Raw genomic sequence first — 15507 nt, 5'->3', positions numbered from 1 at the left:
ATTTGCACGTATAAAAAACAGGTAATCTACTTTATTCACTTTCGGGATCGAACAAAGATTAAGATAAGTTAAATAAAACAAATGAAGATAGGTTATATAAAACGGCCGTAAGAAAGGATTTTTGTAAATTCATCTCTCTAGACGAGTTATATATCACCAGGCGCTGTTACGTCATAAACCGTCATAACTTTTAAATAGTTTCATTCAAGTTCCATGAGTGGAATAAATTAAAATATCTACTGGGAGTGGGTTACTGATGATAAACTGCCTTTAAAACTTATTTGATCTCCATTTCATATCATCTCATTTGTTATGTGTATATAACAAAATTCGCGTGACCTACTTTCTACAATCATTATTTATTCATAAGGGCGTCGCAAAAGAACTCAGCGGAGTCAAGGTTAAAATAACTCTTATGCACGTCAGGTTGGCGACATCATATTTTTATTAATACTAATTATAAACGTTTTCTTTTTATCATTTTGTTGACACGAGTTTGCTTTCCAATAGCTTAATAGTCCATTCAATCAGCACCCAAATTTATAACATAGGAATCTTTTGACCCTCCAAAAACTTACAAATTTTATCCAGCACCTTCCCTATCTTTCTAGCCTTAAAATCAAACAGAACCCTACAAAAACTATTAAAGCCGAAACTACTATTTTAAAAAATTACCCACGGTGTCATCGAATTAATAGTATACAATCTGATTCCACCCTGCAATACAAACAAACCCGCCATTTGCCGCCCCAATAATTATTTTAAAACCTGTCTTTGGAATGAAAAATAAAGACAAACATAAAGCGTCTTCAATTCCTTATAAAGCTAGACAGGTAAACAAAGTCACAATTGAACAAAACCAGTACCAATTTAAAGGCTAATTAAAATTTGTGGTCTAAAGTTTCACTTTACAGGGTACCTGGTGTTGAATTGAACAGTAAAATATCTTAAAACGAAATACCAATGGAAGCGGTAGACAATTATCCTTCAGATTTAGTAACCGCCTTTGCACCCAGCGTCAGTTTCTTACGCCGTGGTAACATAAGGTTTTTCACTGATGATGAATCGAAGTTCTCGAAGTATTGGAAATTTTTTCTCATTATTCCCAGCATCGCTTTGTTCTACACCACCTCTGTTATTCATGCTTGTGATTTGTTGTCGCAGAAACAGATTTTTCTTGTTGCTTATTTACTACCACCTATATTAGTATCGACTCAAGGTATGTCATTCAATATATATTGTTTCCCAAACTTCTTTGTGATATGATTTAGGGTTTATATAATAAATAAATGTTGCCCCGGCTTCACCCACATGAAAAGCCTTTCCTGCAAATGTTCCAAAAACCCTGTAGCGATCCTATCTGTACGCGTCATCTTTATGACGTCAACGACTTCTATTTAAAGAATCTAATAATTAATCCATTAATTTCTCATAGATGCAAATTACTTGGATTAAAAGTAGCCTATGTGTTAATGCAGCACATGGTCTCTCCGTGTACCAAATTTCATCCAAATAACACCAACCCGTTCAGCAGAGTCTACATTTACGTTTAACATATGTCCAAGATATTAGAATTGATGATCCTTCTACTGTGACTTGTCCATTTTCCAATCGAACCACCCACAGATCTGTATGCATGTGCATGACTTCACAGCTCGTCGACTGCGTTTCCATCTTTATCGGTAAAGCTACCGTTGCTATAATGTTACAGCAATACTAAAGGCATGTGTCGTCATCCCACAAATGGCACAGATAACGGGCATGTTAAAAGAACTGGGAGAGTTGTGGAAAACAAAGGGTATCACAAAAAAGCAAAATTACAAGAAGACCGAACTTCTTAAGAAGATAAATTTCTGTAACTCACGTAAGTGCCAAGTCATCTGCTTAATCACAATAACATCAATTAAGTATATGAACATTTAGATACGTTCATGTAATTTGTGGTAGCGGTTATATTTGCTACATGGTTATCTTTTCGAGCGATCTTTTATGAACGCACCTCGGCTGATCCTGGCACGCGATTCATTAGGACGAGCTAATGGCTCGTGGTCGATTTTCCATTTACTGATTCGGTATATCCCACCACTAACATCGGGAGTTGGATCACTTCTAAACTAAATTATAAAAATAGATATATAATGAAATGGCTATGTAATAAAATAAGGTACTTTGTAAGAAATAAAATTAAATGGAGAAGACAATCATTATCGTAAATCTATATATATAAAAATGAATTGCTGTTCGTTAGTCTTGCTAAAACTCGAGAACGGCTGAACGGATTTATCTTATCTTGGTCTTGAATTATTCGTGGAGGTCTAGGGAAGGTTTAAAAGGTGAGAAAAAATCGAATAATTGCCGGGAAAATCCTCAAAACAGCATTTTTCTATTTCCCATACAAACGTTTTCTAACTAATACGTAGAGTCAATTTGAGCTTTATTGCTATTGTATAAAGTTCACTGTTGTCTAAGCAATGTAGGTGTGTTCCTAACATGAAAGCAGTGTGCGTTGGAGCACAGAATATAATAATGTAATGTCGCGTTCTGAAACTCAACAAAAGTGATATCGCGGACCCGACTAAATTGAACAGTCACAAAATTTAACATATCATTAGTTATTTGGTTGGCTTCACGATATTATTTCTTTTGTTTTACTTTAAAATGCATGTTTTCGTTATGGACAATTTTTGAGCTACTTTTGCATATCTATACTTATAATAAATCTGTAGAGAGGTCAATTCTGTACATGAAATATATTTCCAAAATAACTGGGGGTGATTAGGGATCGATACTCATGCCAAAAATGCAATTAGTAAAATTTTTGTCTGTCTGTCTGTATAACCGTTATAGAAACAAAAACTACTCGACGGATTTTAACTTAACTTGGTACAATTATTTTTCATACTCCTGAGCTGGTTATAGTATACTTTTCATCACGCTACAATTAATAGGAGCATAGCAGTGATGGAAAATGTTGGGAAAACGGGAGAAGTTACTCCATTTTTAAGCTTCCGTCATTTCGTGTGCAACCTTAATGGTTAAAAGTTCCTTCGATTTCACCAGGATCCCATCATCAGACCCTGACCGGACAATCGGACCACCTGCACACCACCATAAATTAAAAAACATCCCGACAAATTGAGCACCTTCTCCATTTTTGAAACCCGAAATCCACGCGGGCGAAGCTGCGGGCGGAAGCTAGTTGTTAATAAAATATTTTGTTACAAATTTCCATCATTCTTATCGGCATAAGTCGAGCGTGTTTTGAGACTTTATCGAGTGCACTTTATTTTCTTAACCTTTGATCTTTCAAGCTTATGCTAAATCTAAAAGGAATATAAAAAATATATCTTCCAAAAGATTTAAATAGACTTAAAATCACGAACTAAAGATATTAAGTAGAAAGGCGTAATGCTGTGTATCTGAATAGTTGAGTAGAGATGTGTAAAACAAAACAATTAAAGTTTTCAGCTTTACATGTACATAACAATAATTATAGCGGCATATATAGATAAAAAACACTTCTTTCTTCCTACCACTCAAATTTAGGGCTGGCGCAATATGTAAAAACAAAAAAATTATTAAGTAATATTATCGTTGCAGTGCTCCATTGGGTTAGCATCATAGGTACATTTCAATACCTCATCTCGCCCCTAGTGGAGACTTTGGTCCGAAAGTTCATACTGATGGAAGAGTGTGAGTTCCTCTTGCCTATCTACGGAAGCTATCCGCTTAACGCCACCAACAATTGGATCTCCTACTTACTGATTTATATCATTCAGTTTACATGCGGTAAGTGTGTTTATAACGCAGGCTTGGGAAAGCCCATCTGATAATAAATGAAGTGGCGACCAGATAGTTTCGATAAATGAGGCATGAGAATCCTTCGCTTATTAACGTAATTATGCCGACCGGTTTAAAACCAGGCATAATACACAAGCTGATCCTAGAATGCGACATACGTGGGCCATCATGGTCGAGGTCACGGCCGATACAATTATTCTACCACTAAAAATAATTTATTTAAATATTATATTTTTTTCCCCAGTGTACATCTGCGTATTCATCTACGTGGGAGCTGAGCTATTCCCGATAACGTTTTGCGCAATGCTAGGGATAGAGTTCGCTTTACTTCGAGAAGATTTGTTGCAATTGAAGCCTGAAAATAAATGTGATACGTTGGCTGAACACAGAAATGAAGAGTACACAATAACCGACTTTGTGAAAAGCCATCAGAGATTAATCGAGTGAATTGGATTCTTTAATATTGCTCCCTATTGTTGTCTGGTCTTCGTAACCGTTAGATATTAGTAGGATTGGATTGCAATCAGTTTAAGTAATATTTTGAGTTGTTTCTTGGTACTTTATTACATGAGCTGAGTTTATTTAAAAAAATTGGACTGCATCGATGATGTAGTTGTCTTGGTCAAGCTGTGTTACTTTTGAATATGGTCTTGAATTCAAACCCCACGTTGGGCAATGATAAGGGGCTTTTCCGTTCAACTCGCTCCTCCATTACATGGGGCTAAACATAGTAGACGATATGTGAGTGTAAAAGGGTTAATGCTATATATGTACTGTTTTTAATTAATTTAGTCTCTTCACAACAGAGGCCAATAAATAAGCAATTGGACCACCTGAAGTTACGTAATCTCCAGTTCGCATATTTATATCCATATCATCATAAGAATCTAAGTGTGCTGCCTAAATTGAAAAGAGTAGAGATAAGGTAGGAGAGGGATTTTTGAACCATTAAAAATAATCCTAAAACCCAAAACTTTTCAATAAAAGTCAAATAGACCTGCATTAGCAAAGGTGTTGGCGTGATTGTATTTTTTCCTTTTACAAATTATATCCTTTTTTTAACGTTGCCAGGTTGGGTCGCCAACTAGACGAAATCTTCAATCCAATAGTATTCATAGATTTGTTTTTTGTTGGCATTACCACTTGCTTCTTCAGATACGCAGGACAAGTAAGTTAATTCAATAGTAATCACTTTTATGCTTTAAAGTCATTATGAGCAGAAGCTATCTTCCTGAAATGAATACAATTACTACTTGATAAGTAACGTAATTAGTATATAAAGAAGAAATCTACCTATAATTATATCTAGATTTTTTGTATGCAAGGGTCCCTCTGGATAAGTCTATCAATTATTTTAACTCTGCCATATAACAGCAAGGAATACTGACATTATAACAATTTGAGGACATTATAAACAATGAAATTATTAGTAATTACAATAGGACTGAAGAGAGTAGAGACCAGTAGTGTCAGTACTTCATAGTTCTGGATAAAATTGCTGACAATCTTATACGTTCTGATCAGTATCGTTCTCATGCAGAAAATAAACAATCGAGTTCATCCATTATAATCATCAGCCACATGAAGTCCACTAATAAACATAGGCCTCTTTTCGTTTCTTGTTTTACGTTAATTTGGTTATGTGGTACATTATATGCAACGAATATATCAATTTTGGCTATGTTATCTGTAGTTTTTTCATCTTCTTCAGCCTTCATAAAGTCACATAAAACATAGCAATTTTTTTACAAAAAAACTATTTCAGTTCGCCCGAGGGCCAACGTACATGGCCAATAATTACGTTGCTGTGTGTTCTTCATTGACGTTCGTGCTATATCTCTGCTATTCAGGAGAACTTCTTATGGCTGAGGTAACAGTTTTTTGAGATACAGTCAAGATAATGTGACAAAGTGATGTTTAGATAGATCATCGGTCATCGACTAAAGCGAGATGATTATTCCTTGCCAACAGACATAAGTAATAATATAATGCAGTCTTGTTTGGAATCAGATATGCATAGACTGATACTGACCCACATTTGCGTATTTTGTAGTTTCTTTGAGTAATGATTTTGTTTTTTTTTTTATTATCCGCAATCAACCTTACGGCCTTAATCAGATTGTATATGTAGTTTTCAGTTTGGGGGACTTTTCTAAAAAGAATTCTATATTTCAGAGTATTGGAATAGGTAACACGGCTTACGAAATCCAATGGTACAAGGGTGATAAATATTTCCAAAAAACAATCTGGTTTGTCATTAAGAGGTAAGACAATATTCTATTTTCCCAAATCGTCGATATGAAAAACTACCGACTACGCTACCAATATAAACTTTTTGATATAAAAAATCAACCCTCGTTTATCCAAATTGTCTAAACTATTAATATATTTCCTCAGGCTCTTTATAAACTGTTAGTTACTAAGCCGAATGATTATCGACCCTTTGTCACAGAACACCGCAATTTAGATAATTAATTTGGGACTTTGTTCACAGATCACAAAAGCCATGTTGCTTGACTTCATTAAAATATGCCACCATCACGCTAAACATGTTTACTAAAGTAAGTATATTTCTAGACCTGACTTTCTTCAAACTAACCTGTTTACTGGTGGTAGGTTTCTCATACGCCAGAGTACGCTTGGGTAGGTACCACCGCAATGTCTATTTCTGCCGCCAACCAGCAGTGTGTAGTCACAGTTGTGCTCCGGTTTGAAGGACATTGTAACCAGTGTCAATATTAATTGTCAGGACGGCGACCGCAGTAGATACCAAACAATACTTTGTAATTCAAGGTGTTGGATGGTGCTTCTACTGTTTATGGGCGGTCGTTTCGCTTACCATCAGGCGAACGGCAAGCTCGTCTCGTCACTCAAAGCAATAAAAAAAGTACCTGAGCTTGCCACTTCACCCGTTAAAATTCTTATATGGTATAAATTGTTCGGTTACTCTAAAAACTTCTCTGAGTGCAAGTGTCGTTCAAATTGGTAAACATATTAGAGAGTACGGAGTTGCAAGAATCGGTTAGTTGATGTAAAATGACATTTTGTTGCATCGCGTAAACATTGTCAACATATTGCCTAGCAGCTTTCTTCTTGTTGACGTCTGCGTGGTTATTATGACATCACTTGTTAAGGGAATATTGTAATAGGTTTTACAATTTTGTTTTAAAGGTCGTAAAATAGGACTATTTTAGTGGCGTATTTTTATTTACCATACGATCACCTCTCTGAAGTCTAAGTGCCGCATCAATAAATCAATCTCACCTTTAAATAGGATCACAAGTAGTCTTATATGTATTTAACTATTTAATAAACAAAGCTCAAGCAGTCTTTCAAGAGCTTGTTCTTAGCTGATTCGGCGCTTTTTAATACAGAACTATAGCGGTGACTAGTAGCAGACTCCCCGTCCGTATAGGTCGCGGTACGTTGCCTGCACGATACACCTCGTAACGGTGAGTATCCGAAACAAGGTGTATCCAGGCGCCGCACGTGACGTCTTCCCGACCAATGGGGTGAGCCTGCGCGCCACCGAGAGAGTCACGTAGTCCATGGCGCGCGAGTGTACTTATGTAAAAGTGTTAATTGTTAAGTGCATTAAAGTTTACGCTGTAATAAATAGACTCTTATTGAAGCTGACCCACCCCGACTATAGAACTCAACTATCAAAATCCGTCGCACGCTGTGACTTAAGATATCATTTGAGCTGGTGTTAATATCGGTTTATTAAATAGCGGCTATCTTAAGATACTGAGGGTCTACTTCGAAAAACGAACGTCGACACGTCGTCGGTCCGAAACGAAGAAACGACGAACTTCGGATTTAACTATACTACCAAATTACTTCGGATCCGTCACCGTTCTGTAGCTTATCTAGGTAGTAGGATCAATTCCCCGTATTTTTTTGAGGAAGTAGTGGCAGTTTGTCCTCGCAGATGGTTTTAAAAAGTGATGGCGAAACCCTATAAGTGCTTACAAATTCCATGTCTGAAATATTGCAATAAACGGATCGACACCGTAACACTTCGTAGTAAAACGTACGATCCGTCATCCGAAACTACGGATTTCGTTTTTCGAAGTAGATCCTCTGACCTTAATTAAACACCGTCTCAGCTAATATACAGAGCGAAACTAAATTGCATCTCTGAATACTGGCCATGCGTCACTGACCCAATCTCCTCTCAATAGCGGTTATTACGTAAACCTTAATATAATTTATTGTTATTCGTTATTACAATATGCAATTGGTTTTCCAGGTAATGAGCACTACATGGTCATATTTTTCACTAATGAACACAGTGTATGGAGAAGAAAATTAATTGGCAAGCCAATTTATGTGCACGGTTCAATAATTAAATATGTGCAAATGTAATGTAGTGAATAAATAAAATTGAACAGTAATATTGTTTTTGCAAACCGCAGTTGGACTTGGAAAATAAAGGGAGGAATTAATGGTGTTATACTAGCTTTTGATCGTGCATTCACGTAAAAATCTCGGGTTAAAGTTGACACAAAGACTAGGTCCTGGATTAACATACATTACTTTGATCAAATAGAATAACAAAGGACTTGCTTTTCGTAAAGTATACACGAGCGGAGCAGCAAGCAGACCTAGTATATAAATATTGGTATATAATAATGCTTGATAAAATATATATCTAATACATCTATTAGGCATTTGTGCTGTGAAAACTACTTTGGACGGATGTGAAGTATGCAAAATTGGATAAGTGTTTGCCTGGTCCCTAGTTCTGACAAATATGATCGGAAGGTAGGCCTTGAAACTAAGTAATGTGTGCGTATGTCTACCGAAGTTTTGACAAGGAATTACGAAAAGGAGTAGAAACTTGTCATTTTCAAATAAATGATGGTATAGTTGGTTTTAAATCACATTTTTTCGTCCCTAATTCAGAAGAAGCGTAGGTCAACCATTAAATATGAAATGGCATGATATAATTTTTTTAAACCTATAAAATGTTATACATTATTTGGATTTCGTCAATATTAACTCTACCACTAGTTCAGAAAGCAGTTCTCACCAGAGAAGAACCGGCAAGAACCTGGGGATGGTAAGCCTATACATATTGTATAGTTTCATATCCTGCCACGATTATCAAGTATTATAATAGATCAACGAGAGGCACATCATAAATGTTCATAAACCCGTTGAAATCCAAATTCATATTTTACTATCCTGCGTCGAAAACCTGACATATCAACTTCTCCACATCAGTAAGATTGCGTAAAATAATATCGCGGATCCAAACCATTCGAATAAAGCTGAAATAGACGTCCTATTTCATACAAATATTCACACAGCTCTATCAAAAATTGATACAGCCTGCGTAACACAAACGATAGTTTTAGCGAAGCCAGTACTAGTGGTACGTTCTCGAAGTGTTGTCGAAGTACTTTCACCAATAAATGCACACACACCTCACGCATTAATCCCCGAATTGGTATGCAGAGGCGCAACCAGGACACCTACTTTAAGCCAAGTGTGTTGCGTCCCATGATGTGATAGGGGGCGAGTCTATCGCTATATCGAGCGTAAATTTCAGACTCCGGGCTGATATCAGTATCAGCCCGGAGTCCCAGAAAAACCTAAATATTACTTTGACCGACCCGGGATTCGAACCCAGGACCTCAGATCGCTGCCTTACCGCCCCTGCAGTACAACAACGTCACCCGGGCTGTCCACCAATATATGCTCACGCTTTTGTCCTTGAATAGATACGTAGGGACGCAATTGGAACAACCACACTTGCTGAGCACATATCAACTGTCCTATGATATATATCCTAGCGCCAATTAGAAATAAATTTTAATTCCGAACAGCTCAACTTCTCTCAAACTGACAAAGTCTAAGACATTTTTCTACAATTGGGACATAAAATCCTAAACGGTTAACAATATAAGCTCACAAACGCTAGGCTAATAAGGATGTTTTAAGCGAATTTATTATTAAACTTCACCTAAAAAAACTCCATTTTTATAAAATACTAGCTTTTGCCTGCGGCTCCGAATGAGTAAATAGTATTTCCGCGAAAAAAAGTACCTAGCCTATAGCACTCAGAAATAATATAGCTTCCTATTAGTGAAACAAAATCAAAATCGGTTTAGTAGTTCCTGATATTAGCGCGTTCAAACAATCTCTTCAGTTTTATAACATTAGTATAGATTAAACTAATATTTACTCAGTTGTTACTCATAGTAAGGTCTTCGGGATAAAGGTATTTACATATAGCGTTAACAAAATTGACTGAAGTAAGAATGACGAATGGCGGCCGTTTGTGTGACCTTTCTTTATCCCTCATTTATGTAAATAAGGTTCATCGTATTTTCGTCGATTCCGCTACGGACCCTGGGTAAACGCTGGTAAAGTAGGAAGTTGTGACGTAACTCTGTTTGGTATTGATATAAAATGAGGGTCTGATCATGTAGAACAAGTTCGATTTTAGGAAATAAACTTAAAAGATACTAAACCTAAGTTTCGACGTCGAAGTAGAGTTGATATGGTGAAAGAAAGATGAAACATAGAATAAGAGTTCTGCCCTGTTGTTAATTTTTATGCGAATTTCAGGTTCATGAAATATGTAGTTAAGAACGTCCATTATTTATCGCATAGAGGAAGGCAGATAATATCTTATTTGATATGTATTAATATCATTATACGCTCTATCTACGACACCACTATATTATCTTTATTTTTTATTCGTGCTTGGCAAAATTACTTCACGGCTTCTAATAGTAAGTGTAGTGTCCAGATAGAAATGATTACCGTTCGCCAGTCGATGCAATTACGTCGAACTCAGTAATGTACTTCAACCCTGATCTGTTTCACATTGGCAAATTATACCATTCCTCAAAATGACAAGTACGTTTAAACCTCAACTACGCCATCCCAACCTGTCAGAAAAACAACGGCACAAAGGGATGACGAGCTGACTAAGCAAGGAAAATGTGAGTAGAAGGACGTTCGGAATCGGCACTTACGACTCCCTTGGGAAGGAAGGGCCAACGCTTCGTTTACCCTTGGTCAGTTAATGTTTTTATACCTCGTGAACTATAAAAAGGATTCTTGTCAGTATCAAATCGATTTGATAAGTCCTTGCAATGCGTTAGGGGCCGTTCAAGTATTACATAATTTGGAGGGAGGGGGGCTCTTGTGAAACGTTATGTTGCGTTACAGGCGCGGGAAGGGGGGTCAAAAATCTTCAAAAATTGCATTACGTAATACTTCAACGGCACCTTAGTTAGTCGCCAGATATGTACCAGATATATGGTTCGTTTGTATGAACTACCGTATGTGTATACTTATATCTATATAATATAAGGTACCTTTCCTGTTTTCCACTAACGTAATAGGTGTTTCGTATGCAAGACGATAGGTACCAACGCAATGTACTGCCGTCAAGCATTATCTAAGCAATATTAAATTCTGATTTGACACACATTAGACCTATTGTAATCACACAGTAAGACTTAAAATCAAATGTTGAGGATGTGGAGTGCAGTTTAATTCCAGTATTATAACGTATAATTCAGTTGAATTATGTTACTAATGTTTACAAGCAATCGTAATGAATGTAAGCGGTTTGCTAGTTTCATTTATTTATATAAAAACGTCTAACAGCCGTTTTCAATAAGCGCACCCAATCTCAATCTTCAATTCTATTCCGAGAATGAACCAATCAAAATAATTCATTTGTAAGTATGTCAATAAAAACTTTATTCTGACTGATCCATTTTTGAAATAGATTGAAAAAGGTCATCGAGATTGTTTATTAAAAATGACGGTAAAACATCAACCCTTTATTAAAACAATAGGACATGAATCAAGAAGAATATTAACAAAGATATCGTAAGAACTTACATCTAGAACTAGATGTAATATAAACTTCGAGACGATTCTAATTTCACTCGGAGGAGAGCTGCGACGGCTTAACGTACTTCCAAGGTACCGAGCCTTCTATGCTATAAAATATTAAGTCTACAAACTTATTCGCTTCTGGTTATTCAACTTAAACAATTTCTCATGATTATCTAGAAAGACTGGCTGGTACCGACGTCGTTTGAAGTCAAGCACAGATGCTGTCAATAGTAAAATAGCGCAAAGAAGTTGTTAATATTTCATGTTCTTACTAAGAATGATACTAGAGCTAGACACGTCAAAAATAGAAAATAAACAAAGAAGAAATACAAATACGATTTTATCGCTTTTGAATATTGTTCAGACATACCTTTATACCTTGAATTGTCTAGAAAAGAACGTGAATACTTCAATAAAATATTCAATACACTTCGTACGAACTGCAGTAATTCACATGGAACTTTTATAACCGCGCAAATCCAGAACGGCCCGTAAGTGCGGCTCGCACGCCGGGCCTCTAGAGCATTGCCCATGAGTTCGTATTAATTCGAAATTTTCCATTTCACTTTAAACACTAGAACAATTTTCCGATCGACTTAAATTCATATTTGTGCCGAGCTTTTAGTTTTGATAAACGTTTCCGCGCGGTTTCAAACCGCTAGTGGCTTTTGTTTAAATGTATTTTGTATTCCCGGCTTTATGATATTACCAATTTAAAACTTGATTAAATATTTACCTTTATTAATATTTGTTTCTGTTGCGTTAGATTTGGAATGGTCATTTATTATGCAGTCAATGTTGTGGATTAAGAGTACTGAATATTTAAATGGGTTAATCAATGTAAAATTTAGTTTGTTTTTAAATAGTCTTAGCTCCTCTAATGCTCATTAATATACTTGTTACTAGTATATCGTTGACATAGATCTAGTGTGTAGCTGGACGTTCTAAATAATGCTTATAATTGACAAAGTTAATAAGTCATATGACTCCTAATTTACAAATTAAGAGTGGCAGAGCTATGCTGCAAACATTAATTTTGGATATTTATTCAATCAAGATACCACTGCCTCCAGAGAACTGCAAAGTCTTCAAAACGTCGGGAGAAAATTAAAATATAAAAACCGCGATACAATCCGAAAAATAGTTTAATCTTAATGTCTAGCATTCGCGTAAGCATTAGAAATCATAAGCACACAACACACTGCGTCTCATTAAAAAACCGTCTACAAGGAAAACATGAACGCTTCTACATTCGACTGCGTGAATTTTATAACCAAAAACTCGGTATAGCCAGGAGCGGCTAAAACTCTGACAATGTTTACGACAAGCGGCCGCTGGAAACTTGCTTAATTGCCAACTTCAATAAAGTTGTAATCTACCGTGATATGCATCAGGGGAGTCATTTTTACTCGCCTGTTTTGTTAACATTTCAACAATGCTACGTGAACTGGAAATTCAAGTTGGCGTTTGAATAAAAATTTGAGGTTAAGGTTTTGGAGGATTATCTAAATTATGATATCACAAGATTTTAATCTTCGTTTGTTATCTATTTGTATATCTTTAATGTTGCCATGTCATTGTTTAAATACTCAGAATCACGATTTTTATCCTAATATAATCTTGGTGAGTAACAGCTCTTGTGATGATAAAGAAACATCAATTGCAGTCTCGCCTCATTAAATCCTTCTTTACCTCACTTCCATACCATTTAATAAAATTTACAGCAATAACAAAACACCGTTGCAAAATATTTGCTGTAGACATTTTCGGGTTGTCTGACGCGCTTCCGCGTGTACGACGTCCCACGCTTCCTGACACGCCTCCAGCAAACCCGACAGGAATTTATACCGAGTTGCTATCCTGATAACATCGTGACATTTTACGACATAATTGCACTGTCTGTTGATAATTTTGAAGGATTACTCTAGATTCCGATGTGAATTATTGATGTTGGTCGCGGCTTCGCTCGCGTGAGAAGAAATAACTATGTTATTGTAGTGATCAATAACGCCATTTGTAAGTCGCCAGCGCCATCTATTACAAAAAATGTCATTGAAAAAAAATTTTTTTTCAACAATTGAACAATTACCTGAATAAAAGTAGCCTATGTGTTTAATCAGCACATGGTTTACCGCTGTGCCAAGTTTCATTCAAATCCGTTCAGCTGTTTGTGCGTTTACTTCTAACAAACATTCAAACATTTTCGAAAACTTTCGCATTTTTTATATTAGTGAGATTACTGTCCTACTTCTGGGCTGATCCTCTTCATGTATACTGTTTTATAGCGCGATTGTTTCATCAAAGTATACTTAAGGTATTTCGAAGTATAGGGCCTTGTATGTATTTTGTCATAAAACACTACACTACTGTAAAATGGTTGCTGAAATTAAAGCGACAACGAAAACAATTTGACAGCGTATATGCGGCGCCTTAGCATTTTACCAAGGAAATCCTCGTGTCCAGTCTAAAATATAGTAACGTCTACATTTATCTCAGCAAGACACAAACATTGCGAACATGGTAGGTATATAGTATTCATTTTTATATTAGTTAAGTCTGTTAATATAAGACGACGTCTTTCAAACAAAAATACCTGTGATTATAAATAAAATGCCACTCAATAATGTTTTTCTTTCAAGTTCGTTTAAAAATATATTTAAGGTTTTATGTACGAAGTTTATTTCTATCTTTTGGCAAATAATGTTTGAAATGTTTTTACTTTTACAACTTACAATAATTAATTGAACATAATAATATATCAATTATTATTTGTCGTGGTGAGCAGTATTCCTAGAAATTCATATTATTTATTACCATAATTTGCTAACATCTACTATTTCACCAAAATCCGATTTAAATTATTATGATTCGAGAATGGATTGCATGTTATCTGTTTCTGTGTAAACTGTGGTTTCCCTAACCGTTTCTTTGAATTAGAACCCTCAGGATCTAGGCGGCGTGGCCGATCTTAATGAGCTAAGTCTTTTTTTTCCAATATTTGAAAGTATTTTTTATTTTTCTATAATAGTTGCTCCAATCTTACACTAAGGTAGAATAGAGAAGGTTACAGGCAGTACATGACCCTACGCTTTTAATAGTTTATTTTCAAATGCCGGGACTATTGCACTGACAACAAACATGGAATTCAAATGACCGCTACACTCGATAACTCCGCTGCACACGCCTTGGTTCGCTGTAGGGACTAGAAAGCGCCGACATCAGTACTGTATACTAGCAAATCTTAAAGAAGCAAATGTGAAATAGGGGCAGCAAGAGCTGTAGCATTCGCCGCAATAACCACCTCAGGGCTTGCATATGTTGCTGAGAGGTTTATAAGAGTACAAAGATCTAAAATAAAGTCCGAAGAGGTCTTGGACTGCAAAACGGTTCTATACTTTTTTAGTTCTTGTACTTTTTTTAGGGCTTTCTAGTGTTTATCAATTAAACGATTTGATTATACTAAGTACATGACATTTATGTCCTTAAAAATGTATGTCCATCAAATAAAATTTTATACTTACTTAGAGTCTGCTGAAACCTTACTCCATCACAAGCATGTTTAAGACTTTGACGACTCTTTACAATTCTAAACACGCCCATCAGAAACGCTCTCAGCTTTATAGATGCAATCAGTGGTTGAATTATTAAATAAATTCCTCTGGCAGCTAGGAAGGCAATATCGCAGGATTCATACAAATAACCGGCAGAGAGCAACTGTTTATTGGTTTCTAGACGTTTCTGAAAGGAGTTATGGAGTCTCATCTTTGTTGGGAATATGCGTTTGTATTGTACGTTGGAGTTAATATTACTTAAAGATATTTTTACTTCAATGACCTA

At 35.9% G+C, this 15507-nt stretch overlaps 1 protein-coding gene across 1 annotated transcript; it reads left to right on the top strand.

Annotated features, from left to right (window-relative positions):
- The first annotated feature begins 851 nt into the window (after positions 1-851).
- Positions 852-8189, top strand: LOC115454423 (odorant receptor 13a). Its single transcript, XM_037437528.1, has 9 exons — positions 852-1219; positions 1712-1864; positions 3601-3789; positions 4046-4244; positions 4873-4969; positions 5567-5671; positions 5977-6065; positions 6296-6362; positions 8054-8189. The coding sequence occupies exons 1-9, from the start codon at positions 964-966 to the stop codon at positions 8114-8116; spliced, it is 1218 nt and encodes a 405-aa protein (XP_037293425.1). The 5' UTR covers positions 852-963; the 3' UTR covers positions 8117-8189.
- The last annotated feature ends 7318 nt before the right edge of the window (positions 8190-15507 follow it).

The sequence above is a fragment of the Manduca sexta genome, chromosome 11 (genome assembly GCF_014839805.1).
Source record: "Manduca sexta isolate Smith_Timp_Sample1 chromosome 11, JHU_Msex_v1.0, whole genome shotgun sequence".
In the NCBI taxonomy this organism is placed as follows: Eukaryota; Metazoa; Arthropoda; class Insecta; order Lepidoptera; family Sphingidae; genus Manduca; species Manduca sexta.
The sequence above is the reverse complement of the archived record's forward strand: the minus strand, read 5'-3'. Positions and strand labels throughout refer to the sequence as shown.

What these genes read in the sequence shown, in the direction of transcription:
- LOC115454423 (XM_037437528.1), top strand. Translation starts at nt 964, where the DNA reads ATGGAAGCGGTAGACAATTATCCTTCAGATTTAGTAACCGCCTTTGCA. An exon ending in TATCATTCAGTTTACATGCG is followed by an intron (nt 3,790 to 4,045) that starts GTAAGTGTGTTT and finishes TTTTTTCCCCAG; the next exon opens with TGTACATCTGCGTATTCATC. An exon ending in TCTTCAGATACGCAGGACAA is followed by an intron (nt 4,970 to 5,566) that starts GTAAGTTAATTC and finishes AAACTATTTCAG; the next exon opens with TTCGCCCGAGGGCCAACGTA.